Source organism: Myodes glareolus, chromosome 19 (genome assembly GCF_982192425.1).
Source record: "Myodes glareolus chromosome 19, mMyoGla1.1, whole genome shotgun sequence".
In the NCBI taxonomy this organism is placed as follows: Eukaryota; Metazoa; Chordata; class Mammalia; order Rodentia; family Cricetidae; genus Myodes; species Myodes glareolus.
In genome coordinates, this window is record NC_142044.1 from 40,440,729 (window position 1) to 40,468,428 (window position 27,700).

Here is a 27,700-nt window from a genome sequence, read left to right on the forward strand (position 1 = left end):
TGTGCTCACTGCTGATGGGCTAAATATATCAAAGACTAGCCCTCGGTGAGACCTGGAGCTGTCCTTGGAGCTGCTTCATCGCTGACCGTTAGATATACCGCTTTACACCTCCAGGCTATTAGCCGCTTTAACCTCTGAGGTGGCAGTCAGGGCTTGTAGGATGGCGTTTCTGGTCCATTTACAATAGTAACAGAAATTGAGAAAATGTAGAAAGCAAAATTAGAACAGTGCCAACTGACTGAGATTGTATAACAAGAACGTTTGCTTTCCATCTGTTTTATCCTCTCAGGCCAGAACGAATGAACCTGCAGGAGACACCCAGCTAGAGGCTCTGCACGTGGCGGGAGCTAAGGGGCCGTAAGTGAGAAAGCGGAAACGGAAGTGGGCAACGGCACGGGCTCCTGGGTCTCTTTGAGGAGGCCGAAGGGCCTGGGGGTTTGATTTTGGCGGGGAAGAGGTTCCCAGGTAGGTGACTGGGCAGTAATCTCTAGTGTGGAGCAAAGAGTAGATGGAGGAAGCCACCAGCAGCCTTCCCGCCTAACTTTCCTGTTGCCACCATTCAGCCTAAGCACAGAACAGGCAGGCCGAGGGTTCTGAGGCTGCCGCTACGGGATGCCATGCGGCTCTGCCCACCTTCCAGAAATTTCCTCAGTGAAGTTGCCCGCCTGAGGAATCTCTGTCTATTTTTGTGCAGTCATCAGACTGGGTCTCCTCTGTGACCCAGTGACCTGGCTCATTGTTCTGAACCTCCTATTGAAAAATCAAAAAAGGGGTGCCAGGAAAGACCCTGCCAGCAGAAGTTGATTCTCTCAGTCTCTATCTTCCATTTTTCAGAATTCTCTCGAAACCTTTGTCTTTCTTCCCCTCCATAGCCCTATGTGTTGTTCTATATGCTGTAAATGAGGGAAGCAAGGTTCAGAGATACCCTGATTTAGGGAATGAATGGACCTCAAATACCTGCCGTTGGAGCTTAAATGCACTGAGGCGACACCTGTCAAAACTGTGGTAGCCATTTCTTTTGGGAGGTAGGGTGGGATTGTGCCTTGTACACCTGTTTCCCTTACCTAACGGAGGTTGTCATGTAATAACCTTTGGGAAATAAGTGGCTCAGAAAAGCTTCTCTGCCTCTTTCAGTGTGGAGCTCTCGCCATCAAAACCTTCTTCAGTGATGCTGTATTCTCTGTAAGGGTTTGGTTAACAATACTGGCCAGAGTCTATTTCCTCCGAGCCAAACTCAGGTCTGTAGGTAGAACTGGAACAAACAAGAATGTGTTTTCCTTCTAGCGCTGTCTCAAATGTGTCCTCCCAGAGATGCCACTGGGTGCTCAGTTTCTTTCTTGCTTTTTCTTTCTTTCTTTCTTTCTTTCTTTCTTTCTTTCTTTCTTTCTCTCTCTCTCTCTCTCTCTCTCTCTCTTTCTTTCTTTCTTTCTTTCGTTTTTTTGTTTTTGTTTGTTTGTTTGTTTTTCTGAGACAGGGTTTCTCTGTAGTTTTGGAGCCTGTCCTGGAAACTAGCTTTTGTAGACCAGGCTGACCTCGAAGTCACAGAGATCTGCCTGCCTCTGCCTCCCAAGTGCTGGGATTAAAGGTGTGTGTCACCACTGCCCGGCTCAGGTGCTCAGTTTCTTAGATGTTATTGTTATTATTGTCCCAAGTGTTTGGGTAGTTCCTCTGGTTGGTTGGTTTGTTTATTTATTTTATAGTCCTTTTTATTTTATGTGTATGGGGTTTTTTTTTCTGCATGGTCGTCTGTACACCTCATCTGTACAGTGCCTGTAGAGGCCGGAAAAGGTGTTGGATCCCTTGGAACGGGAATTACAGATAGTGTTAGCCACCATTATGAGTGTTGAGACTAGAACCCTGGTCCTCTGAAAGAGCAGTCAGTGCCCCTAACTGCTGAATCAGCTCTCCACGCTCTCTGTCTAGTTCTTCAATCCTTTATTTTCGATTGTGAAATCTGAAGTTTCGAAGACTAATTTCCCCTTCTAACTTAGAAGTGAAATCTGAACTGAAACGAGGCCATTTGGAGAACCTCTTCCAAATATCTACATGGTGGGGTTTGTTGTGCCGAGAGTCTCCACCCCTCACTGCGAGTTCTGGAATGTGTGGTAAAGGCACTGCAATACCTTTCAAAACAACGGCAAAACTCCATAGTTCAACTGGCCTCGAGGAAATTGTGTGGGATTGTGGATCACCAATTTAATATAACCTGATAAATGCTTTCCTGTCATGATTCTGACAAAATGGCAGGGAAGAAACAATGTTGGGGACAAGGGCGGATCCAAAAAGAAAACCAAGAGACGTCTTTCAGATCAGGTGCTCACTCGTGTGCACACGTGCATGCAGAGACAGGGAGAGATTTGACTTCAGCATGTGTTTGCTTCAGAAATGTTTAATCAAGAAAGTTCCTCAGCCAGACAGAAAGTTTTCAACCATAGGGAACATGATTCACACTTCTTCACAGAACCATATAAATGGTTCTCAAGAGATAATTACTGATTTCTTCAAAAATATTTGCTCAAATTCTAGGCTTTTGCATACATGACAGCTCCAGGAGCTAGGTTCTTTTAAAATGTCATGTTTGAAAGTAAAAGTTGTCCCAGAGCAGGCTCATTCAGTCATTTGGTCATTCACCCCTCACATGTCATTCACCCCACCATGGCAAGGTAGTCCTTAGGTATAGGATTGCAGTGGTCAGACAGTCAGGTCAAAGCCCTTGGGGAGCTTCTAGTCTGGTGTTATTTGCCATAGCCAAACAACAAGTAGTTAAGTACATATAATTTTAAATGTCATGAAAGAAATCCAAGGGCCAAGAAGGAGCTCAATTGTGTGTTGGAAAGAGTATGATAGGGTGACCTTTATAGTGAGATGGAGTCAGAGGGGTAATGAATCTGGGGCATGAATTGCCTTCTTCCCTCTTATTTCTCAATGTGATGGTGACGTGGGCAGTCAGACAACTGAGAGTCAAGTGTGGAAACTTTGCTCCTTGCCGCTGATTTTGTCTCAGATGCCATATAGTCACGAGCTGCTTAATGACAGGCACATTCCGAGATATGCACTAATAGGTCTACACACACATAGGAGGTACTTACCCAAACTAAGATGGCATGACGTCACTCGGTGATGTAATTTTATGTGACCACAGTCATCCTTGACTGAAGCACCTGCAGCATATGACTTCAGTTACAAATCTCTAGGTTACCTCAGGGTATGAGCAGACAGCGTTTCTCTGTAGTTGAGTGTCTAAAACATAACAAGGTCACATCACTTACAACCGACGCCAATTACTTCATTCCTTATGGCAGAATGGAAACTCACTGTGTGTTCATGTCCCTGTATGTGAGTAAGTGATATTAATTTACCTATCTAGACTTTTTTCTTTGTGGCACTGTAGCAGTTGGGAAAGTATTTAGTTTTGGCATGGTGCTGGGCACATCCATTTTAAATTATTTTGGGTTAGAAGGCTCTTAATTTTTTTTCCTGGGCCAGAAAATGTCTAAGAAAACATTTCAAAAATTTAAGGATGCAGCTTATAGGAAAACTGAATAATGAGCACAATCTTTGCAAAATATAGATAGGTAGCTATAAAAACAAAAGATTTTAACAACTGTTCAATTCCAGCAAGTTATGATTCTAAAATAGTTTTTCTACAACATAGATTTATGAAGGCCCAGATCAATGTTTGCTTTTCTGTGCTGGTGTTGCAGCTCTGCACTGAGTGAGTTCAGTAGAGGAGAAAAAAGGACAGTGGAAACCAAAAGTTTTAATAGCTTATTGGAACCTTATAAATCATGTTTTTGCTGCAGGAGGAAGTCAGACAAAATGCTTGTCTTCAGGGTGCAAAGGAGATAATCAGAAAGTCAGAGACACACACTTCTCTTTTTCTTCATAGATATGGTCTCTTTCTGAGAAATATTAATTGAATTGATTATATTTCCTATCTCATTTATTTGAGAGTGCATGGGTTTTTTTTTATCAAAAAGAGACAGAGCAGAAGGGCTAATGATCTGTTTTTAAAAAAGGTTATAGTTCATTTACGATGCATCTGAAAATTATGTCTTAATCATGCACGAGCTAGGAGCCAAGGAGGTCAAGGAAACAAAACTAAAAATAACAAACAGTCGTTATGAATTTGATTTTTTTCTTTTGTGTGTGTACAGCTTCGATAGTAAAATCTGATTATCGTTCATCTAGGCTTCAGTGGGTCTGGATGCTCATCAGGGCTTGAAATCAATTTGGCACAGTGCCTTGGTCGCTGTCGGAGGTGAATCACCAGAGAAACTGCAAAAAAGTGACTCACCTTCCTGCAGAGTAATGAGAAAGAGGAAGGGAAGAGCTTCATGTAAATTATGAACTGCTAATTCACAAGCATCCTGCAGATTCTTGGGGTGCATACCCCTTTTAAGTTTTGGTGTGTAACCTAAATACCTTCCTTTTCTGTGTATTTGGGAAGCTGTCAGACATGGTAATCCCTCCAGGTTTCAGGGAATTCCACCACTTTGGCACTGTTGAATTTAAGTCCCTCATCTTTTTCCTGAAAGTGAGTAAAGAAAGGAATCGAACCTTTCTCTCTAGTTTGCTAGCCTGTCTAGGCTAATACACTGGCTTTGGGTACCGCGCGTTAGTTGTAAATCCGAGGAGGTAGAAGTGTTTGTCTTAGTGCTCGCTCCCTAGATGGACAAGAAGGTAGAATCTATGTAGGTTTGATTTAGTGCCTTTTAGAGGGAGCATGATTAGGGCACTAGGACGGTCTCACGCCGTTTTCATCACCATGTAAATGATCTCAGGACACAATGTTCGTATAATGGCAGAATATGTTAAGATGCCAGAGTGCAAAGTCCCCCTCAATACTAGTTTGCCTATTTCCCATGCAAGCCTTTATACTCACTGTATATTTATTTCTGCAGGAACTTTTGGGAACAGATACACTACCTATGATTCTTTGGATAAAGTAGGTCAACCCTGTGAGGGATTTTGTCGTGCTTACCCTAAGAACCTTATATAGTCCCCTCCTCCGGACAGGCTGACTTGGAAACTAAATCTAGATTATTTTTTGAGACTGACTTGGTCTCCTGTAGATATTTTTTTAAAGGAACTTACATATTTTTTTCACTTCCCTTGCAGGAAATCGATACTGTATCGCATGGAGATGAATCATTTGTGCTTGAGAGCCACAGAACCCGGGACAGATCTCCTGTGGGGAGCCCTGTAAACCAGCCATCCGGTCCCGTCACTCTCACCCCGCTTTACCTTCAGACTCAACTCTAGCTATGGCTTTCAGGAGGCAAGTGAAAAACTTTGTGAAAAATTACTCAGAGGCTGAAATAAAAGTCAGGGAAGCAACTTCCAACGAGCCCTGGGGTCCCTCCAGCTCGCTGATGCTAGCCATCAGTGACATGACTTTCAACACGGCCTCCCTCTCTGAGATCATGCACATGATGTGGCAACGACTGGGTGATCATGGGAAGAACTGGCGCCATGTGTACAAATGCCTCTCCCTGATGGACTACCTCATCAAGAACGGCTCCAAGAAAGTTATTCAGTGTTGCAGAGAAGGGTTGTGCAACCTTCAAATGCTAAAAGATTTCCAACACATAGACGAAGCTGGAAAAGACCAAGGTAACCAACAGTTTGTAAAAAATTAGACAGTGCTCCATGAAGACATGAGTGCAGGGCAAACCATTTTAAACCCTGAACTGGAGCAAGGTGGCTCTTGATTTTCACAGTGTCTTGTTATGTAGTCTAGGCTGTCCTAACTTCTCACCTCCCATGTGCTAGGATAACGGGTGCACACCATCGCATTGGGCTTGAACAGTTCTTAAATGTCCCTGCACCCCATTTCTTGACAGTCTAGCTCGCATTTCCACCCTCTGTGTTGAATGTGACACTGGAGAACAGTGCTTTTCCTAACACCCTGATCCAGTGGCACCTCATAGAGAAGCAGACACAGCACGTGAAAGGAGGTAGCACAATGGTTTGTATAATGATGTCACCATAACTCATAATTATAATTAGATTGGAATTTATTCATAATTTAGAGAAGTGTTTCTAAGGACTTTGGAATCTTCAAAGACTATTGAGGTGGACATACTTAACAAATATGTAGAAATTCAGGTCATGAAATAATTCAGGGTGTGGAGAGGAGATGACAAAGGGCTATACAGATACTGAAGTAGATTGGCACCAAAGTATTCGCAAAGGTGACGAGCCAGCATTCCTCTCCTTTGCATTAGAAACGTGAAGCTATAATTTGTGTTTAAAGTGATAGACTTTAAATCATGAAGAGAGAATAAAGTTCACTGTACTCTATGGTTACTGCATTTTAAAACTACATTTTTTTTTTTTTGAGCCTGTCCTGGAACTTGGTCTGTAGACCAGGCTGACCTCAAACTCTCAAACTCACAGAGATCTGCCTGCCTCTGCCTCTCAAGTGCTGGGAGTAAAGGCATGCATTACACTACCACCTGCCCTAAAACTACATTTTTTAAAATACAAAAATTATACAAAAAATTTCTATGTACCTTTCTGCACCTACTTAGTAATAGCAGTCTTTCTGTTACTAACATCAGTGAAAGTTCATTTGCTACAGGTGGCAGCCAGTGTTGATAATGTTCCTAGATCATATGTGTCACACAGTTCTGTAGATTTTGGAAAGACATAATGTCCCGTGTCTACCACCCAGTACTAAACAGGGTGCTTCCACTTACTTAAGTGTGTCTTACCACCCACCCTCACCCTCTTGGACCTGGGTACCACTGGGCTTTATAGTTCTTCCTTCTCTAGATGTCACGAGCTTAGACTCATAAAGCTTCTTTAGATTGGTTTCTTTCATGGGCAATATACCCCAAAGTTCCTATATATTTTTCCATAGCTAGAGAGCTTGTTCCTTTTCCTTTCTTCTTTATAAAAAGTTTTGTTGGCATATAATATATATATATATATATATGTGTGTGTGTGTGTGTGTGTGTTTTATATAGGTATATATAATACATAATTATAAGGTTGTTTATTAGATTATTTTAAAATAAAAATTGTTTTAGAACATTAAAAAGATTGCTTTAAAAGATATATGCATATTTTTGTCATTTGTCTTTTATGTTCCATTTGTATAGATTTTTGAGTCAGAACCTCAAGCTAGTAACTGAGTTGAGTTGACCTTGAACTCCTGATCTTCCTACCTCCACCTCCCAGGCATTGGGAATAGTGGTGTGTGCTAGCCAGCTCATATTTACACTTGTAAGTGTGAAGTTTGGTGGCATTAATTACATTTACTGTGTTGTGAAGTCACCACCACTCTTGTTTAAACCTTTTTCTAAAAGTCACACTGTCAACATTAAGTAATAACTCCTCATTCCCATTCAATTAAGCTTCTGCTTTCTATCTGGATGCACTTGGCCTTTAAGTCCACTATGTGTGAGTGGAATTTTACTGTTCCTTCCCATCGGGCTTATTTCTCTCACCCTACGATCCTTGGGGTTCATCCAGGTGGTAGGATGGATCAGAACTCCATTCTTTGATGGCTGGATACCATTTTCTTTTCTATGCTTACCACATCTAAACACATCTATTCACCTGTTGATAGGCTTGTGGGGTGTTCTCCTTGTGAGCGCTTTGGAATAACGCTGCAGTGAACATCAGTGTGTGTCAGTGGGTCTCTGCTTTCAGTTCTCTGGGGTGTATACAGAACAGTGGGATCACTACAGCATGTGTTAATGTCAGCGTTTAGCCCTTTGAGGAACTGCTGAACCTTCGAAAGGAACTGAACCGTCTTACATTCCCATCAGCAATGCAAGAGGGTTTCATTTTTCCTGTATCTTTGTTAACACTTGTTACTTTGTCCATCTTAAAATTATGGTTAATCCTGCTGGATATAAAGTTGGACCTTGCTGTGCTTTTGATTCATGTTTGCCTGTTTTACTTTATATATCATATATAAAACAAATTATTGTCAAATACAAGACCATGAAGGTTTATACCTATATTTTCTTCTATGAGTTTTGTAGTTTTAACTCTCTGTCTTAATTAGAGTTTCTATTGCTGTGATTAAATACCATGACCAAAAAACAAGTTGGTGAAGAAAGGGTTTATTTGGCTTACACTTCCTTGTCACTGCTCATCATTGAAGGGAATCAGGACAGGAATGCAAACAGTGCAGGAACCTGGAGGTGGGAGCTGATGCAGAGGCCATGGAGGAATGCTGCTTACTAGCTTGCTCAGCCTGCTTTTTTATAGAACCCAGGGCCACCAGCCCAGGGTTGGCACCCTGGGATGACCCACAATGGGCTGGGCCATCCTTCATCAATCACTAATTAAGAAAATGCCCTACACCTGAATCTTCTGGAAGTCTTTTCTCAATTTAGCTTCCCTCTTTTAGATAACTCTAGCTTGTGTCAGATGGACATAAAACTAACCAGAACATTCTCTAATTCAAATCTTGGATTTTTGTTTAGTTAATATTTCTGTATATGAGAAAGGAGCTGTCTTAGTGTTTCTATTGCTGTGGAGAGACACCACAGCAAAAAGAGTTGACCATGGCAACTCTTATAAAAGGAAACATTTAATTGGGTCTGGCTTACTGTTTCAGAGGTTTAGTCCATTATCATCATGGTGGGAAGCATGGTGGCATGCAGGCAGCATAAGGTGCTGGAGAAGGGGCTGAGAGTTCTACATCTTAAACCATAGGCAGCAAGAGGAGATGGAGTACTGGGCAGTGGTGCTGTTGGTGGTGGTGGGGAGCTTAGGAGGTGTGGCCTTGCTGGAGGACGTGTGTCACTGGGGGAAGACTTTAAGAGCTTAAGACCTCACTCTTTGTCCAATTGACTCCCTCTGCTTCCTGCTTGTGGTTGAGGATGTGAGCTCTCAGCTTCCTGCTCCGACCACTGTGCCTGCTTGCTGCCATGTTTCCCCATCATGGTGGACTCTTACCCTCTGGAACCATAAGACAAACAAGCCCTTCCTTCTGCAAGTTGTCTTGGTCATGACATTTTCTCCAGCCATAGTGGTGAGAGTAGGCAGCCCTCGTTTTTTCTTGCTTCTAGGAGGAAAGTTTTCAGGCATTAAAATGATATTAGGTATGAATTTTCTTACTTTCTTTTTTGTTTTGAGTCAGGATCTCACTATGTAGCTCAGGCTGACCTGGAACTCACAATCCTCCCAAATGCTAGGATTACAGGTTTATGACAATGTATTGGTTCACTGTGGGCTTTTTATATTTGCTTAGGTCAAAGAAGCTTTATTCTGTTATTCTGATGTATTTCAAATTTATTATTATTAATGCTACTATAGTGTGTATGTGCCTGTGTGTGTGTGTGCTCACTCACATAAACACAGGTGCTTGTGTGTCATAGCATATATGTGGAGGTCTGAGGACAGTTCTCAGGAGTCAGTTCTCCCCTTCCACCATGTAGGTCTGGAGATCAAACTCAGGTCATCAGGCTTGGTGGACAGCTCCATTACCTTCTGATCCACCCCACCAGCCACCCTTGAGTTAACTAAGAAATGTGTTGACTTTTGCCAAATGCTTTTTATGCATCTATTGAGATGATTAAGTGTTTTTAAAATCTTTTCATTTTGTGAATATGGTCTAAGACCTTGATTTTCTGCATTGCTTGCAGAAGTCAGATTTAATCTTGGTGCATATCTTACTTTTTAAGTGTTTATTTTAGATTAGGTTTTAGGCTTAATGATGAAATTGGAGAACTCTTCATGAGTTTTCATCCTGCTGTGCTGATTCATTCAGAAATTTTTATATAAATCAACTTTTAAGAAGATTAAGTTTTTATTTGTTTATTAGACAAGGCCTTGCTATCTCACTGTGTAGTCCAGGCTGTCCTCCATCCTACAACCGGCCTGCCTTTGCTTCCTGAGTCCTGATAGAAATTTATTGTTACAAGGTAAAACAATACTAATTAAAATTTGCAGGTTTTCCCTTGAAAATTCAGAGCAGCTGTTTTATCACTGGCTTAAGAACTTGGATGTCTCCATAAAGCAGAGAGGCTAGTCCCTGCTCTAAGTGCTCATGAGCTATTCTGGAGAAGGGAACTGAAAAGAATAGAATTACAAATGTTCAGACAGATCTGTTTATGCATTCATTATAGCCTTTCCATAAGCAAGGTATGAGTGTGTTTAAATCCACCTTTATAAAGGCGTTTCAGATTCTCTAACACTTGAGCTCAGGACCAAATCTGTGAGCCACGTACACAACAATGTGAGTTCTCTCAGTGACTGGCTACCATTAAGACAGCAAGCAAAGCACAGAGCGGTCATGCCCACACAGTGCGTTGATCTATTCATTTTGGAAGGGGCACCAACCATTGAATGATAGCATTGGTGCTCGTCACAGTTATTAATTGAATATTTACCAATGAATGAAAATAATTACCTTGGGGTATTACTTTATCTTTTACATATCTCTCTTTTTATGTTTATTTCCCAATGAATGTTGTGTTGTAGAATAGTAGCTCTTGGCCCAATTCAGTTTTATTGAAATCTGCCTCTGGGAGGATGGTGGATGTGCCGGAAGGTGTCAATGATGGGATGTCTAGCTGAGAGTTTGGCTCCTAATCTGTCTTTGTACTTTTATCTAATTAGGCTTCAGTGTAGGCTACTCTCTCTACTAGCACTGCCAATGTATTGCTTTGTACTGTACTTAAGAAGTTCTTTTCCAGCCATTGACTATGACACTGGGACCTGTTTCCTCTACATATTCTGGATTTTGGGGATCAAGTCAGTTTGGACACTCACCTCCTGGACCTGGAGGGGGGGGGGAAGGAACTTGAACTTCCCACAGGGCAGGAAACCCTGACTGCCCTAAGGGATGAAGAGGGAGGAGGAGAGGGAGTGGGGGGAGTGGGAGGGTGTTGGGAAGAGGGGCGGAAATGGAAACTTTTATAATTTAATAAAATTTACTTAAAAAAAAAAGAAGTTCTTTTCCCCTCTAGAATATTCGTTTCTTGTTGTAGTCTTCAGTGCCCAGCTCTGAAACCTTTTCCTGTGTGTGCCCACTCTTCTTTCCCTCACTAAGAAATAGCAATTGCTGTACTGTTTTATTCATATCAGTGTGGTGCCTTTTATGATATATTGTGTGTATATATGTGATATACATGTATATATAATTTCCTTAGCCAGATTTTGAGAGCACATGCCATGTGTTAGTCATATTTTTACAACCAGACCTTGGAATATTAAATAAGAGGAAGAGAGAGAGAGGGAGAGAGGGAGAGAGAGAGAGAGAGAGAGAGAGAGAGAGAGAGAGAGAGAGAGCTGAAAAAAGCTATGTGATCACACAAAAAATGCTGATAAAGACAGTGTTGCTGGATTAGAGAAGAAAGGAGCTATAGTGTAAAGTCACTGAGAAAGTACTAGAACACACCTTAGTGATCCATGCCATTTACACTGGAAGCCTGTCCTATACACGAATCATCAAGAGACCAAATTCTGCTGGGAAAAAACAAAGACATCTAGCTTTCTTGGTTGGCCCTAAAATGTGCTGTTCTCTTTGTTCAGTGGGCGGTAGGGAAAGCTGGTGTCTCTTGAGGTCTCCGTCCTTCAGCTCTCTTCAGAAAACCTCCAGCTTCCTCCAAGCAGCACTTTGGCTGCACCCCACAAAGTTTAATAAGCTATATTTTCATTTCATTCGATTAAAATAATTGACCTTTCCCCACTCTTTATTCCTTAACCCATGTATTATTTAGAGGTGTGCTGTTCAATTTCCAAGATATTTTTGGGCTTTCTTAGCTATAGTTTTACTAATGTCTAGTTTAATTCTGCTGTAGTCTGAAAATAGATACTGTATGATTTTTATATTCTTCTAAATTTATTGACCTGTGCCCTATCTTGGAACGTGGCCTGTCCTGGTAATGTTCTGTGTGAGCTCGATGAAAGTGAAGTCGTCTATAAATGTCTGTTACATTAGCTTTTACTATGTGGATTTTGAGGCTCTTATTTGGCGTGTAGACACTAAGGACTGTTAGGTCTCCTTGGATAATTGCCACCTATACTGTCATGTATCACCCTTCTTAACCTTGGATAAATTTCCTTGGTCTGATGTCTCATGTGTCTGAGATTAATTATGCTTTCTAGAGCTGCTGCTCATGCTTTGATTAGTGTTAGTGTGGCACACATTTATATGTTTGCTCTTTTTTTTCTGATCATGGGGCATGAGTCTTTGAAGAGGCTATTTATAGACAAAATAGTTTTTTTTAACCTCCTCCCGTGTATGTTTACGTGTGTGTGTGTGTGTGTGTGTGTGTGTGTGTGTGTGTGTGTGTACACTAAGGCGGGGTGAGAGGTGGGATTGGGGACAGTGTCAAGTGACCTCCTCTCTCAGTCTCTGCTTTATTCCTTTGAGGCAGTGGCTCTCTGAACCTGGAGTTCTTGTTTTTTCAGCTAGCCTCTGTTCTCCACAGTGCTGGACTATAACCTTTGAGAGACCACATTCAGCTTGTTCTGTGGACACTGAGAACTAAGCTCAGGTCATCATGGTTGTTCAGCAATTGGTTTCCAAATACTGAGCCATCTCTCCAGCTTCTTCAGGAACAGCCATATCAGGCCTAGCTCATCCCTCCCACACCGGTACAACCTCACACTTGTCCTCCTGTCTTAGTCTACCCAGTATCTACAACTACAAGTGCTGCCACCTTACCCAGCTTCTCTGTTTACTTTTTTGTTTGTTTGTTTTTTTGAGACAGGGTTTCTCTGTGTATCCTGGCTGTCCTGGAACTCACTTTGAAGACCAGGCTGTCTTCAGATTTACAGAGATTCAAGTGCTGTGATCAAAGGCGTGCGCCACTACTGCCTGACCCTCTGCTTACTTTTAATTCTCAGTGTACTTTCATATTTAAAATGAACTTCTTGCAGACAGCATTTAGTTGGGTCTGGTTTCTTGGAACTGATGCTGCAGGGCAATTGGTAATGAAAAGTCCCCAGACTATCTTAATACAAAATATACAGCTTTAATAAACAGAAGTAAGACTTACAACAGCTTACACCAGAATCCAAATGATCCCGTCTGGATGCAGGAGCCAGGTGAAAAAGAGCTAGCAGGAGTGCGCTTGCTAGGTTTATAGGCAAGCTTTAGCCTAAGGGCGGCACGCCCCCAAAACAGAATGTGATTGGCTGAACTCCCCTATCATGGAACTATTTCCATCTTTAATAGGTGCATTTAGCTCACTGGTACTCAGATTGATTTCTGATAGTTGGATTAATAGCTGCCATATTTCTCATTGTTTTCAATTTGTTGGCCTTGTTCATTCATTCATTCGTTCCTTCCTCCCTCTCTCCCTTCCTTCCCTCCTCTGTCTCTTTCACTGGTGCTTCTTTAAACATTTGACATCATGTACACCAACTACTTGCTTCTTTGTGGTTTAATTGGTAGTTTTATATGACCTCATTTTTGTTCTTTTCTGGTGTTATACATCATATATATATATATATATATATATATATATATATATATCAGTTATACATCATTTTCCCTCATTTTTGTGCATCTTCGGGTTTTCAGTGTGTGTTTATAGCCAGTCTGGGCCCATTATTAAACAATACTATGCTATGATTTGGTTAAGTCTCTGAAAGGGTTGGTTCCTTAATGGTGACACTATTGGGGAATAGGTGGTAGACCTCTCAAGAGGTAGAGCCTAGTGGGAAGTCTCTGGTCATTGATGGCACAACTTTGATAAGTATTATTAGATCCCATTCCCATAATCTCTTTCATGTCTTAGCCATGAGGTCCACATACTGCCTTGTTCTAGGCCCCAAAGCAACAGGGCCAGTCATTCATCATGCCTGAAACTTCTAATAGCGAGACCCAAAATGAACCTGTCCTCTTTGTAAGTTGGTATCTGTCACGTCTAGGGAGAGCCGTCTAATGCCTGCTACACAACCTCATGGCTAGTGCTGGCATCTTATAATAACAAAGTAATTCTAATTTATACTTCCCATCCCTTACATTATTGCCATCATTCACCTTGCAGCCACACATTTGGAATATACGCATTCCAAAGACATCACTGGTTATCACCATCATTACAATAGGGCCTCACATAGCTCCGGCTGCACTGATCTCACCATGTAGCCAAGAATGACTTCATACTTCTGATCCTCCTGCTCCCACCTCCCAAGTGCTGGGATTACAGTCATGAGCCACCACCAGGCCTGGTTTCCCAAGTGCTAGGGATCATACCCAGATTTCCTTCATGCTAGGCAAGCCCTCTACCTACTGAGCTACATCCCAGCCCTACTGTTACTATTTTGAACAAACTGCTATGCTATTCACAAAGAATAAGGAAAAGAAAAAATTTTGTTTTACCTTTCCTTACACCAATTCCAGTGCTTTCTTCTTTCACAAAGATCTGTTTCTGACCTTTGCTGTTTTACTTCTTATTAAAGAATTTCTTTGTTCATTCCTTGCAAGGCAGAAATTCTGATAGCAGATCTCTTAGTTTTGGGTGAAGAAAGAATTTCTCCTTCTCATTTGAAGGACAATTTCACAGGGTACAAAATTCTAGGCTGGTCGATTTTCTTCTAACAATTTTGTTATTTCTCTCCAGTCTCTTCTTGCCTGCATGGTCTGTGAGGAGATGGTGAATACAGGGAAATTCTCAGTGCCTATTGTTTCACATGTTTGTCCTGTTAATTTAATTCCCACGGACATATTAGCTCATGGCTGCCCTTCATGTGCAGATATTCTGCCCCATTTGTTTTTCGTGTATTTCTCTTTAGGTTTCTACTGAGATGTCCCCAGACTTGAAGGTTCTTTTCTCAGCCATGGCCTGTCTAAAGTCAGCCCACTAAAGATTTTCTTTGGTGTTTTTCATATTCATGTTTTCTTGTCGGTTTTCTCAGCTTTTCTATCCCTCTGCCCATGTTGCTTATCTATAATTTGCATGCTGTCTGTGTTAGCCATCAGCACCCTCAGCATCTCAGTCATCACTGTCTCGCATCCCTGCCAGATCTGCCTGTGCCCTTCATGCCTGCTCTGTCTCTTCAGACCATGCTTGTTGTCTTTTAGTCTGTCTTCTAATTTTCATCCAATCACTGGGCTCGAGGAACAGGACTGTGGAAAATAGGCTTTTCTCCAGTGCTGTCACGGTAAGGAGAGGAGACAAGTTCTAGTCTTGTGGTAGGGCTCCCTGTTTTAGTGAGCCTGCGCCTCTAGGAACTTCACATGTGCTTTTCATTTACCCCACCTGTCCTCTCCTCAGTGGCATGGATTGTTAGAGTGGATCGAGTTTGGGTGTTTCACTTCTACCTGACTGGTGGTGAGACTCGGCATATCCCATCAGATTAGCTCTAGTTAACACATTTCTCTGAAGGCAGAGCTTGTTATGAAATGTAGGATGCTGTGGTATATTTAAAAAAATAGTTCTTACCCCATCCTTTCTCCATCAGAAAGGCTGGATTTCCTGTTTCTGATTTATAACTGTTCATCACCGTAATGCATGTCTGTAGGAAAAGCATAGGATCTGCAGTGTTTGGACTCCCATAGCAAGGCGCTTCTGGGCACCTTAGAGATGTTCCATGGGGAAGAGGGCTGTTGGGAATATTATCTCTTACAGAGACAATAAGCTCAAACCCAGTGGGATGTAAGTTACATTTGTAAGGCCTCACACCAATTAAACAATTGAATACAGTTAGAACTCATATGTCCTGATACTATTTAGTCATATTCTGTTAATATACTAATCATCCTCTCATAACTGAGCCTGTAAAAGACCTTAACAAAATGTTATTGAACTTCTACAATGAGCTTAATTAAAATTGTTTGGAAAATGCTGAATTAAATGTGAAACTGTCATATTATTAAACATACATTTAAACAAAAAAAAAAGCTAGATTTAAGGAAATGTGTTCATTATATGCTGATAAGTGCCTTCTAATTCTGGATTAAGTAAATTGTGAAATTGCATTTGCTTTTATTTACATAGCCATTTTGTGCATGTATCCACATATTTAAATGAAAGGCATATTTTTAAAAAGGGATACATTTTAAAAGAACAACATTTCAATGTCATTAGAAAGCTATGTTAAACCATTTTCCTGGAAGTAGCATCCTTTGCCATTTTGGCGTTCCAGGGCATCTCACATCCATATATATGGCAGGCTTCTGCACAGGGTGCTTCTGCCACTCTGTCCTGTCTTCTAACAGAGTGATGAGGCCACACCAATCACTTATTGCCCACCAGATTTTAAACAAACTAAGCCTTTTAAACCCTCAATCGCAGCTGTGCGTTAAAATGTAGAAGCAAATATTCTAGAATCACAATGCATTTATTTATATTCACATAGGCTATAAATGACTAAAACATCTTGTGGTAGGGTTGGCTTAAGAATCCCATAGAAAGAAAGAAGACATAGGTATTTGATTCCTGAAGGGTTTCGACAGAGAGGAAACCCAGTGTGGGCAGGAAGGAAAGCCATCGCTAAGATTGCATCCTTTCCGAGCAGCTCTAAGTAACTCAAAAGACCTGGCCTGTTTACAACAAAGTTCAAGGAAAGATTTTTTTTTATTGTTTGTTGTTGTTTTTGTTTGTTTGTTTAAGACAGGATTTCTCTGTGTAGCCCTGATTGTCCTGGAACTGGCTCTGTAGACCAGATGGGCTTTGAATTCACAGAGATCCACCTGTCTCTGCCTTCTGAGTGCTGGAATTAAGGCTTGCACCATCACTGCCTGGCCCCCTTTTTCCTTTTAAGACAAGGTCTCTCTACATAGCCCTGACTGCTCTGGAACTTATAATGTACAACTAGCTGGCTTTGAACTCACATTGATTACCCCACCTCTGCCTCCTGAGTGCTGGGATTAAGAGAGTGTGTTGCCATGCACAGCAGAAACATGACTTGGCTGTTAAAGGCTAGGCCCACTATCAAAAAGGCAAGAAAAATATCTTTCAAATGCAGAAATATTTTCTTTAGATGTGATTAGCCAAGTCAAGGCTATAAAATCAAACAACTGCAATTTGGGAATATTGCTCCTAGTACAGAGGAATCTAGACTTGGGGTTACAGGAGGCTGACAGCTCCCACATGGCTCCCAGCCAGTTTGATGCAACAGCTAAACACTGTGTGTGTGGAGGGGGACTATCTAGCTTCAGAGTGGAATGGACTCCATGTCTTCTTTTTCCCCTACTCCTGTCAGACAGCAGTAGTCAAAACTTTACTCAGAGTACACCTGACAGTCCGAGGTTACAGACCAATAAATGTGGCTGTAGGTGTGCAGTGGGCTAATTAACACTGTAGATGTGCAGTGGGCTAATTAACACTGTAGATGTGCAGTGGGCTAATTAATACTGTAGATGTGCAGTGGGCTAATTAACACTGTAGATGTGCAGTGGGCTAATTAACACTGTAGATGTGCAGTGGGCTAATTAATACTGTAGATGTGCAGTGGGCTAATTAACACTGTAGATGTACAGTGGGCTAATTAATACTGTAGATGTGCAGTGGGCTAATTAACACTGTAGATGTGCAGTGGGCTAACTAACACTGTAGATGTGCAGTGGGCTAATTAACACAAGCTTCCTGAGTACATTCATACCATAGATTAGTTATGTGAGTTTCTATAACAGGCATTTTTTTTTATGAACAAATAATTTCCCTTAACAAACACATTATAGATTTTAGGTCATCATGAATCTGTGACTTTAAGTTTATCACTGTGCATTTAAACAAAGTACCTTTACTTAACACTGTGTTATGTTTTAGCCCTTTGTTTTCCTTCAACAAATATAGTTGGATTGCTAATTGCAAGAGCAAGAAGCAAGACTTGAATTTATTTAAAGGTAAATGTGACCTTCGCCCAACTGCTTAGTCTTCCCTTATTTATTGTGCCCAGCAAAGACAGAGAAAACAAACAAAAAAGAGAGAGTGAGCAGGCGGATGTTGCTAGTGCTGTGTCCACAGAGTTATTCACTTTAGATTCTCATCAAGTAAAATAGCGTTGGATCCTATGCCAAGGGCAGTCAAAGAAATTGAGGTGTGTGCTTGTCATTTTTCCAGAGCCTGTCTCCACTCGCTGACTCACTGATGCTTTGACTTTGGGCAAACTTTTTAAATCACCTTAAACCGTGCTGTTCTCTTTTGTAAAGTGAACTTCATAATGAGCTCAGAGAGTGGTAGTTAGGATCAGAGACGTGTTTGAGGGCCAACCACATGACACGCCGTCAGTCTAATACCTTTAGGGCTGAATCTTTTATTATTTTGTTCCCTGGGATTTGTGCTGTCACTGCAACAGCTCAGTGCAGGTATTGACTAGGAAGGCCTGCCTGTGGTCCTGGAGGGATGCGATTCTCCAGGCCTGCCTGTGGTCCTGGAGGGATGCGATTCTCCAGGCCTGCATCCGTCCTGGAGGGATGTGGTTCTCCAGGCCTGCACTGGACCTGGAGGGATGTGGTTCTCCAGGCCTGCATTGGTCCTGGAGGGATGCGGTTCTCCAGGCCTGCATCGGTCCTGGAGGGATGTGGTTCTCCAGGCCTGCATTGGTCCTGGAGGGATGTGGTTCTCCAGGCCTGCATTGGTCCTGGAGGGATGTGGTTCTCCTCTGCCAGCCCTAGCCCTGTCTCCATGCCCATATACTCTTTATTACAGGCCCAAAGAAGGGACTGGGAGCTCACAGGAGTGTGTATGGTGGGTGGGCAGGGGAAGTTACCTTTTAAAAATTATTTTCTTATTTATAATAATCTAAAATTACTATTGTAAATTATGATATGAAAAAGAATAAAAGGAAAATGGAGGGAGTATTAATCATTTATTATTACAATGAAATACCAAGGGCAAACAATTTTATAAAGAAAAGAGGTCAGTTAGCTCACAGTTCTAGGGATACAGAAGTAAGGTACTAACACCCCTAGAGACAACTTTGTGGAAGCCGGAATCACAAGACTGTGAGGGAGAAATCCATTTCAAAGTAGGAAGCCAGAGATTGCTGGGTTCCTTGCAAGGACACGTTCCCAAGTTAACCTAAATCCTCCACTTGGCCCACGTCTCAGAGATCCCACCACATCTGTATATGTGCCATATGAAGAAGCCGAGGCAACATACTAGTGCCCAGGGAACAACTCCACTCAGGTGCTAACTGCAGCAGAAGGGTGGCAGGAGCTGATGGTGCTGGTGACTTTTTTCCACATTTGCCAATCAGTTAATGCCAGTGACCGAGGCCATTTTGTTGTTGAGCAATTTTTCTTTTATTCTAAAAATTTGCTTAATTATTTTCTCCTAGTTTCTGCCAAGACTATTAGGGGTTCACTTAATTCAGATTTATCTAATTTAATTAGCAGTTGCAAATTTTATAAAAAAAACCTTCATTCATACATAGTGAAGAATGATCTAGTGTATAAAAAACAAATAGCATTGTATAAAAAACAAAGAGCTAAGTAGCAAGCAGTCAACATTTAAATGTTCTAATATCATAGAAAGGACTTTACAAACGAAGGCAAGAGCATGGAACTTTAGTAAGTGCATCTAGGGCTGGGGATTTGGCTCAGTGGTAGTAGACTATTTGCCAGCATGCATGAGGCCCTGAATTTGATCCCAGTACACAGAAAGAAATACTAATAAAACCATCTCCCCTATACCTACCTGGTCAATTGATGCCATGGACAGATTCTTGGGATTTAGAGATTAAACAGCTAAGATTTATCAAGTAAAGTCACCTCCAAAGTTTAAGTACATAAGCATGAGTATGTATCCCAGTAAAAATGTCAAATAGTGTTTTGCAGAGAGTATTTGTTGTGCAAGCATGAGAACCTGAGTTCAATCCCTAGTACCACATAAAAAGTATCTGTCATATCTGTGATATCTGCCTGTAAATCCCAGCACTGAAGAGACAGGAGGACAATTCCTGGGCTCACTGACCAGTAAGTCTAGCCTAGTCAGTGAGCTCTAAGTTCAGTAAAAGACCTTGTCTCAAAAAATGAGGAGGTGGAGAGTACAGGGATGATAGTCATGAGTCACATACGTGGCATAGAGAACACACTGTAAAGCTAAGAAGGTATTGAGATGTGGAAGTAGAAGGATCAGGAGTTCAAAGCTAGCCTCAGCTACATAACAAGTTTGAAGTCTGTTTTGGCTATATGAAACCCTGTCTCAAAAACAAAACAACAAAAACCAAGTACTCTTGGAAAGCTGACATTAAAAATTAAAGGGCATAAGGGCTAAGAGAGAACCAAGAAACCTCAGAGCCTTCAGTGCCTTCATTTCTGTCCCCTGCATTCTGTAGGCAGGCTCAGACATACTCCTGACAGTATGCGGAAGGTCCAAGGCCGGGCCACTGGAGAGGTAGGGGGGCCAGCTTACTAGCATAGCGCTGCATGAAGACCTTGAGCCAAGGTGCTAAAGGACCTGGAAGGGAATTTCTGCAGTTTTCCAGGTCCTCTCTCCTTACTGGTGAGCTGGGCACACGAGGGAGGACAGACAGGGTACATGAGGACACATGGATATGTAACTCCACGATTGGAACCTGCACCCTAAGCGAACCCCTCTTTATGAGTCCAGTTCCTCACCTTCATTGCTTCCTTCTCCAAGAAGAATACTACATAACTCCTCCCCAGAACCTTCTTCAAGGTGGAGCTAGCCAGACCACATTGACTCTGCTCTTAACCCTCACAACTACGGCAGTGAAGATGGAGAAGACACTGTGAGTCTTCAGTTCTACTCAGTTATGTTTCCATCAGGTAAATGGAGGATCAAGCAGTTCAGGGTTTGGCTTACTTTTCCTCCTATTTTATTTTATTTTATTTTATTACTTCAATTCTCTTTTTATAATACAATACTAACAGAATTATAATCTGTCACCTATAATTCCCTATCCTCATTTATAGAAGAGGCACCTGCCTTGGTACTTTCTCAGCAAGAAGACATATTCTAATGGACTCCCATTGCTGTACCCAGAAGCACAGTTTTGATAGTTGATAATAATTCTGAGTTAGCTGTTGCCTGATTCACAATGCTTCCATTATCCTGTCACAGAATTATCTGGATATGTTGTCCAAAGACGTTATTCTGTTTTCCTATTCATGGAGAGCACTTCTCAATCCTACAGAAACACAGTACACAGTCATGTTTGAGTTTTCGTATCCATCCACTGAACCCTAGAAGATCAACTCTGAAAATGTTAATGTGTCATTGGAGCTAGGTGTTTCTTGTAACCCAAGCAAAAGGGGTTGATGAGTTGGGAAGGCAGAAGGCATCCCAGCTCTCACCCCACAGCCAAATCCAAAGCCTCATGTCTAGAACTGACTGGATTGTTAGCTTCTAAGCTAATCTTTATCTTAAATATGGAGACTCTACTGAGTAGACTATCGAGTGTCCACTCTAAAAAGGAGGCTCAACACAAAAGAATAACTTTGTCCATGTTTCCAAACAAAGTAAGTGAAGCAAGGCCTTGACTGGGAGAATGGCTCAGTGGTTAAGAGCACTGGCTGCTCTTCCAGAGGTCCTGAGTTCAATTTCTAACAGCCACATGGTGGCTCACAACCATCTGTAGTGAGATCTGGTGCCCTCTTCTGGCCTGGCATACATGCAGGCAGAACACTGTATAATCAATCAATCAATCATTCTCTGACTACTTGTGAAAGAGACTGGAGGAGCCAGAAGCTCTTCTCAAGTCAAGTGACCCCAAGAACCAGGTTCTCAAATTGCCTTGACAAGAAAACAAATATGTTAATTTTGGTCATCTACATGGACAACCAACAGGAAACTATAGCCAAGGACTATAGTGATTGATTTAACAGTCTAAGGGATCTCACTCCACAGACAGTAGGTTTAACCATGAAATATGTTATTTAGACAACTATTCATTACTAATAAGTTTTCTTTTTAAGAAAATATGTGTATGGGTGTGTTGCCTGCATTATATCTGCAAACTATGTGGGTACAGTGTTTGCAGAGGTCAGAAGAGGGCATCAGATCCTCTTGAATTGCAGTTACAGACAGTTGTGAACGCCATGTGGATGCTAGAACTCAAGCCTGGACCTTTGGAAGAGTAAGTGCTTTTAGCTGCTGAGACATCTTTCCAGCCCCATAATTTATAGTTTTCTTAATAAAAATGCTGCCCAGATATAGGGCATCAATGACCTTGACTTAATTCAATCATTTCTTCTTTCTCGGTCTCTCGATGCCATCTGGGGACCTCACACTGTGCTTCTCCTATTTTTGTGCATTGACTCTAGGTATAGATTTCTTGTTACTAGCTTTGCATGGTGGTTAATTCCCCCACTCTCCTTCTGTAGTGTAGGGGCTGGAAGTAAAGACCTCAAGCCTGCTGCAAACACTATCATTAAGCCTTTGGACTTTTCTTCTCTCCCCACCCCTTTTTTCTTGTTTTGTTTTGTTTTTGTTTTTGTTTTTTTTTTTTTTGAGACAGTTTTTCTCTGTAGCTTTGACGCCTGTCCTGGAACTAGTTCTTGTAGACCAGGCTGGCCTTGAATTTACAGAGATTCGCCTGCTTCTGCCTCCCGAGTGCTGGGATTAAAGGCGCACGCCACCACCACCCGGCTGGAATTTTTTTAATTAAAAAAATTTTGGGTGGTGGCAGTAAAGTAGCTAAAGTGCTTGCTGCCAAGCCTGATCACCTGGGTTCAACTCCCAGATCCCACATGGTGGGAGGAGCAAACTGATTCCTGCAAGTTGTCTTCTGACCTCCACATGCATAGCATGGCCTTTGGGCATGCGTATATACACACCAAATACATATAATAAATGTGTTACTTTTATTATTCCACCATGTGAATCCTGAGGCTAAAACTCAGGTTATCAGGCTGGCAACAAGCTCCTTTACCCATTGAGCCTTCTCACCAGTCCACTTTCAGATTTGCTGTAAGTCTCCTGTGTCACCCTGGTTGGTCTGAACTTTTGATCATGTTGGGATTACAGATATATACAAGTATGCCTAGAAGAAGACAATTTTTTTTTTGTTTTTGTTTTTCAAGACACGGTTTCCCAGTAGCTTTGGAACCTGTCCTGGAACTTGCTTTGTAGGCCAGGTAGGTCTCAAACTCACAGAGATCCACCTGTCTCTGCCTCCCGAGTGCTGGGATTAAAGGAGTGCACCACGACTACCCAGCAGAAGACAATTTTTAATGTTCTACTTTATTATTTTTTGAATCCTTCATACATACAATTTATTTTTATCATAGTCCCCCTTCCCTTAACTCCTTCTAGATCCCCTCCAGTCACTTCCTTCCCAACCTCAGCGCCTTTTCTTTTTCTTTACTAGTCCACTGATTCCAGTTTGTGCTAGGTGTTGGGTCTTCCACTAGAATGTCTACCTGCAAGAGACCACACCCTCAAAGCAAACTGACTCTCCTTCCCCCAGAAGTCTTCAGCTCTGCATAGCTCCTCAGTTAGGGGTGTGGCCTCACACCCTTCTCCTGCCTCTGTGCAGGAATGACTGGCTTGATCTTGCACAGGTCTTGGTCAGGCAATCCCACTATTGTGAGTTCAAAAGTTCACCTGTTGTGTCCAGAAGGCAGTGTTTTGTTCTCCGGGTCCTCTCCCCTGTGATGGTCCTTGGGAGGAGAGGGATGATGCAGATGTCCCATTTATGGCCAAGCCCTCCAGAGTCACTTAGTCTCTGCTCTTTGATGAGTCCTTCATCTCTGCATGGAGAAGCTTCTCTGATGAGGCCTGAGAACTGATCTGGTCTATGGCACAGGCGAATAAACTGAGAAGGCATTTAGATACTGTTGTCAGTTTAGTAAAATAGTAGGAGTAGGTTCTTCCCCTGGGGCCTGTGACTCCCAGCCAGGGGTTCCTGGCCAGGTCTGCAGATCAGGACTTACCTGTAAATCTCAGCACTTGTCTTTCTGAACACTGTTTTTCTAAAACTGTCTTCTTTGAAACTTCTGGATGAATATTGGGGTCTTTCTATCTGTCCTTTGTGACTTTTAATTACTCTTACCTTGTGCCCTCTGCTGTGCTTTGAATACTTTGCTGCTGCTTACCTCCATCAAGGCTCTCCTCAGCTGTCTAAGTCTAAGATGTTGAGGGCATTTTGTTTTTAATTTTAATCCCAATTTTGATTGTAGTTTCGTAGCTGAAATGCTTATTATTCTATTCCATCAGATCATCTGTTCTCATTTATGCTCATTTTTGTTTTGTTTCATAACTCCATATTCTTATTTATATTTGTGAGTCTCACATTTTTTTAATGTGTGTGTGTGTGTGTGTGTGTGTGTGTGTGTGCGCACAGCATGTGTATGGATGGAGGTCAGGACCACTTTTGGAATTCAATTCCTTCTTTCCACTTTGTTTGAGGCTGGTTTCTCTTGTTTCAGTTGCTCTGCCACTCTGTGCTAGCTGGACCATGAGTTTCTCGTTGCTTCTCCTGACTCTTCCTCCCATCTCACTGTGAGAGTGCTGGGATTACAGATGTGAACCACCGTATGTTGTTTTTTGTGTGGGTTCCAGGGATCAAACTCAGGTATCAGGCTTGGGCAAAAACAAAACAAAACAAAACAAAAAACACAACACTTTTACATACTGATCATCTACCCTGCCCTGCATTAATTTCTCAATGGTTTACTTAAAAATCTTTTAAGGAAAAATTTAAAATCCTATATAATATTGATTCTGTAGAAGATCTTATGGACACATTTTGTCTGTAGTAGGATTAGTCCTATTGACTATCTAATGTGGTACAGAGTGATAGCTTCCGGCTCATTGAGTAGGAGGCTCTTACTATAGCTGTGCATGCTCATGTTGCCTTCATCTGAGCTGCTCATTCCATCCACCCTGTTCCTTTCTGGCCTCCAATAAAGACTTTATCAAAATGACTTGGAGTTTGAGCCCTGCAGTTAAAATTAAGGTGTTGCAGACCCAGACTTGAGCCAGTAGGTAACTTAACTTATTTCCATGTGTTAAGACTGTTCATGTGGCCCTGCTTCTAGGTCCAAATAAATAGAAATGGCTGTATCCCAGAGAGCAGGGGGATCTCACTTTCTTTTTGTAAACACGAACCTCTCTTATCAAAGGGAGATCAGGTCTAGATCTCTGACACCCAAGTTGCTGAAATCCTATTTGCCAGATCAAAAGCCCAGCAGCCCTGTGACTTCAGCCACACATGTGACTTTCTCACTTGTATTTCTCTGTGGAGTTTATCTTTTTTGGAGACTGGCAGTGCTTGTTACTGCTGGCTGTTTTGAGCAGAGCAGAACAAGGCTTTGAAGCATGACCTTACTGTGCCAACATCACAGGTGGGGTTTTGTTTTGCCTATTTGCGTTTGCAGTGCTGTGGACAGAAGTCAGTACCTTGAGGATGCTAGGCAGGTGCTCTACTCAAGATACCCTCCTAGCCCCTGACTGAAGGGGATTTTGTTTTTAAATAGAAATAACCTGGTCATAAACTAAAGTTTAGATGCTTCTTATTTCCTTCCTGTCCCTGCTTGCTTGAGGCCTGTTAGAAGGTAAATTGGAAAGAAGATGACTAGGTACATAATTTAAGCTACTATAAGCAACAAATAATTTGAACCAAGGGAGAGAAAGGATAGATTTAGTGGATTTGGTTGGTAGACCTGATTACTGCATGGAGGCGTGGCATTGTATGTTTATATTCCCCACTTAGAATGAACGTAAAATTTGCTACAGGAAGAAGAGTAGATTTAGGTAGGATAGTGGCTCAGGAAGGAGACAGGATTATTAGCATGTTTTCTAAGTGTTGTTAAGGTAGACATGTCTTTCTATAGCTCTTATCACACATTCTTCTAGTAACAGACCTTAGTGCCCAAGACCTCTGAGACTCTCCCCCTGGCATTTGGGGAACATTTCCTTGCCATGCTCATCCGCCTCACACACTTCTTAAGTGTCCTTCTGGCCTTTGTGGATGTTGGAGTCTGACAGAGGAAAGGCATGTGTCAAAGGAGCAGCTCCAAACTGTGACAGAACACTAAATGACACGGAAGGAGGGCCTGGCCAAGTCTGAGGCCCAGGTTTCACCCAAGAGAACCCTAGTACATGTGTGCACTTTTACCTTGTATTTGAGAGGATACCTTCTGCTTGATCCTCCTCTGCCACATTGATTCTGCCCTCATTCTAGGTCTTTTTTTTAAAAAATCTTTATGTGTTTACTTATTAATATTTTTGTTACATGTTGTACTTTTATTTTCAAAAATATTTATTATCTCTAGTGTGTGCTTTGCCTGCATGCATGTATGTATGTATAACATATGCAAGCCTGGTGCTCACAAAGGCCAGTGTGGGAGTGCTGGATTCCCTGGAACAAGAGTTAATCATGGTTTTGGATGCTGGAAACTGAAGCCGGGTCCTCTACAAGAACAACCAATGTTTCTAACCACTGAACAATCTCCCAAGCCCTGTGCTGTGCTTTCCTGATGGCGGGGAGGCTACAATACGCATTGCCACCCTGTCATAACAACACATGTGACTGCTTCAAACTGGATCAGTCAGTCATTCTCATGGATCCTTTCGGTTCAGAGGAAGAAGAGGGAGCCCTCCGATTGCAGAGCATGGAGTGAATCTTATTTCAGAAAACCCATGTTTTCTACCGTGCCCCATTTCTTTCATAGTTCAGACATGAAGCTGTTGCTGCCTGAGTTTGTCCTTCCTGTACTGTTCTGGTTTTATGTTGTGCCCTTCTTCATGTCGTCTTAGAAACATATTGCTTAGAAGCAAACGGATGCTGCCCTGCTATTGTTTGTTTGTCTCTGCCATGAAACAGACTTAGGGCTCTTCCCTGCTTTTCTCTCTTTTCGCTGCAGTGCTGTAGAGTGGCCAGGCAGAGGAATGTGAGCCTGGGGAAGAAAGCAGAGTTAAGTGAAATGCCCACTTCTGGGTGATTTCTTCCTTATTTTGGCTAAAATGCAGTGACCTGGCCTTCCTGAAGCTACTTCTGTTCCCTGGGGGAGTTTGATGTTCTGAGGAGGAGGCCTGCACCAGTGCAAATAGCTTGTCTGCTTGTTGTGCCTGTGTGCCACTTGGAGCCAGTTAGCTGCCCCCACATCCCACCAATCCCCACAGACTCCAAGTAGAATGTTCCAAATCTAGCCCATAATTTCTAGTTTCTAATTGGGGGTATTGCAGGAGGCTATTTTAAGCCAAGCAACTTTCTGAGGCAGCTAAGTTGTAAATTGGCTCCCAGCATCTTCCAGCAATCTGCTTCATTTACACCATAGCAAGGAGAACATTTGAAACTTTTTGATGGTGTTTCTTTCTTGATTCATTCACTCAGTAAATATTTATTGAATATATGTTATATGCCATCAGTGTGTGCAATGAGACTTCTCTCACGGGGTTTATATTTTAGGTGACAAAACAAACAAGTGACACACCGGTGATAGTAGGTAGTGACAGATGCCACAGAAGAAGCAAAGCAGGATGAGGAATAGACTGATGGGGTGGGGCTTCTTCAGAGGACCGCAGGAGGAGGTATCTGAGGAGAGACCAAATGAGTCAGGGATCCAGCCATGCAGAGTTCCTGGAGGAGCCAACAGCTGCCTGGAGTTTGGTGTTGTTGGCAAGAGGCTTGGGACTACAGGGTGAGGTACTGGTGGAGGAGAAAGGAGAGGGGGCGAGCTCCTGAAGATGCCAATGGGAAGACATGGGATTTCCACATCTTCAAATCTAAACTGTGCCCTGTTCCCAGGGAAAGACAATGCCTGACGTCACCCCTAGGGTTAAAGTTCCAACCACTTTTGCCTTTCATATGACACTGAGTGGGTCCAGCACATAGTGTGCCTCTTCAGTTAGGGCCTGAG

The 27,700-nt window shown here is 42.1% G+C and overlaps 1 protein-coding gene across 1 annotated transcript in view; it reads left to right on the forward strand.

The window, feature by feature from the left end:
• Positions 1-340: 340 nt before the first annotated feature.
• Positions 341-27,700, forward strand: part of Enthd1 (ENTH domain containing 1) — a 119,815-nt gene continuing 92,455 nt past the window's right edge. Inside the window, exons 1-2 of the mRNA XM_048454897.3 lie at positions 341-465; positions 5,122-5,616. Coding sequence (XP_048310854.3) covers positions 5,268-5,616 — 349 coding nt within the window. The 5' untranslated portion in view covers positions 341-465; positions 5,122-5,267. The remainder of the gene's footprint in view (positions 466-5,121; positions 5,617-27,700) is intronic.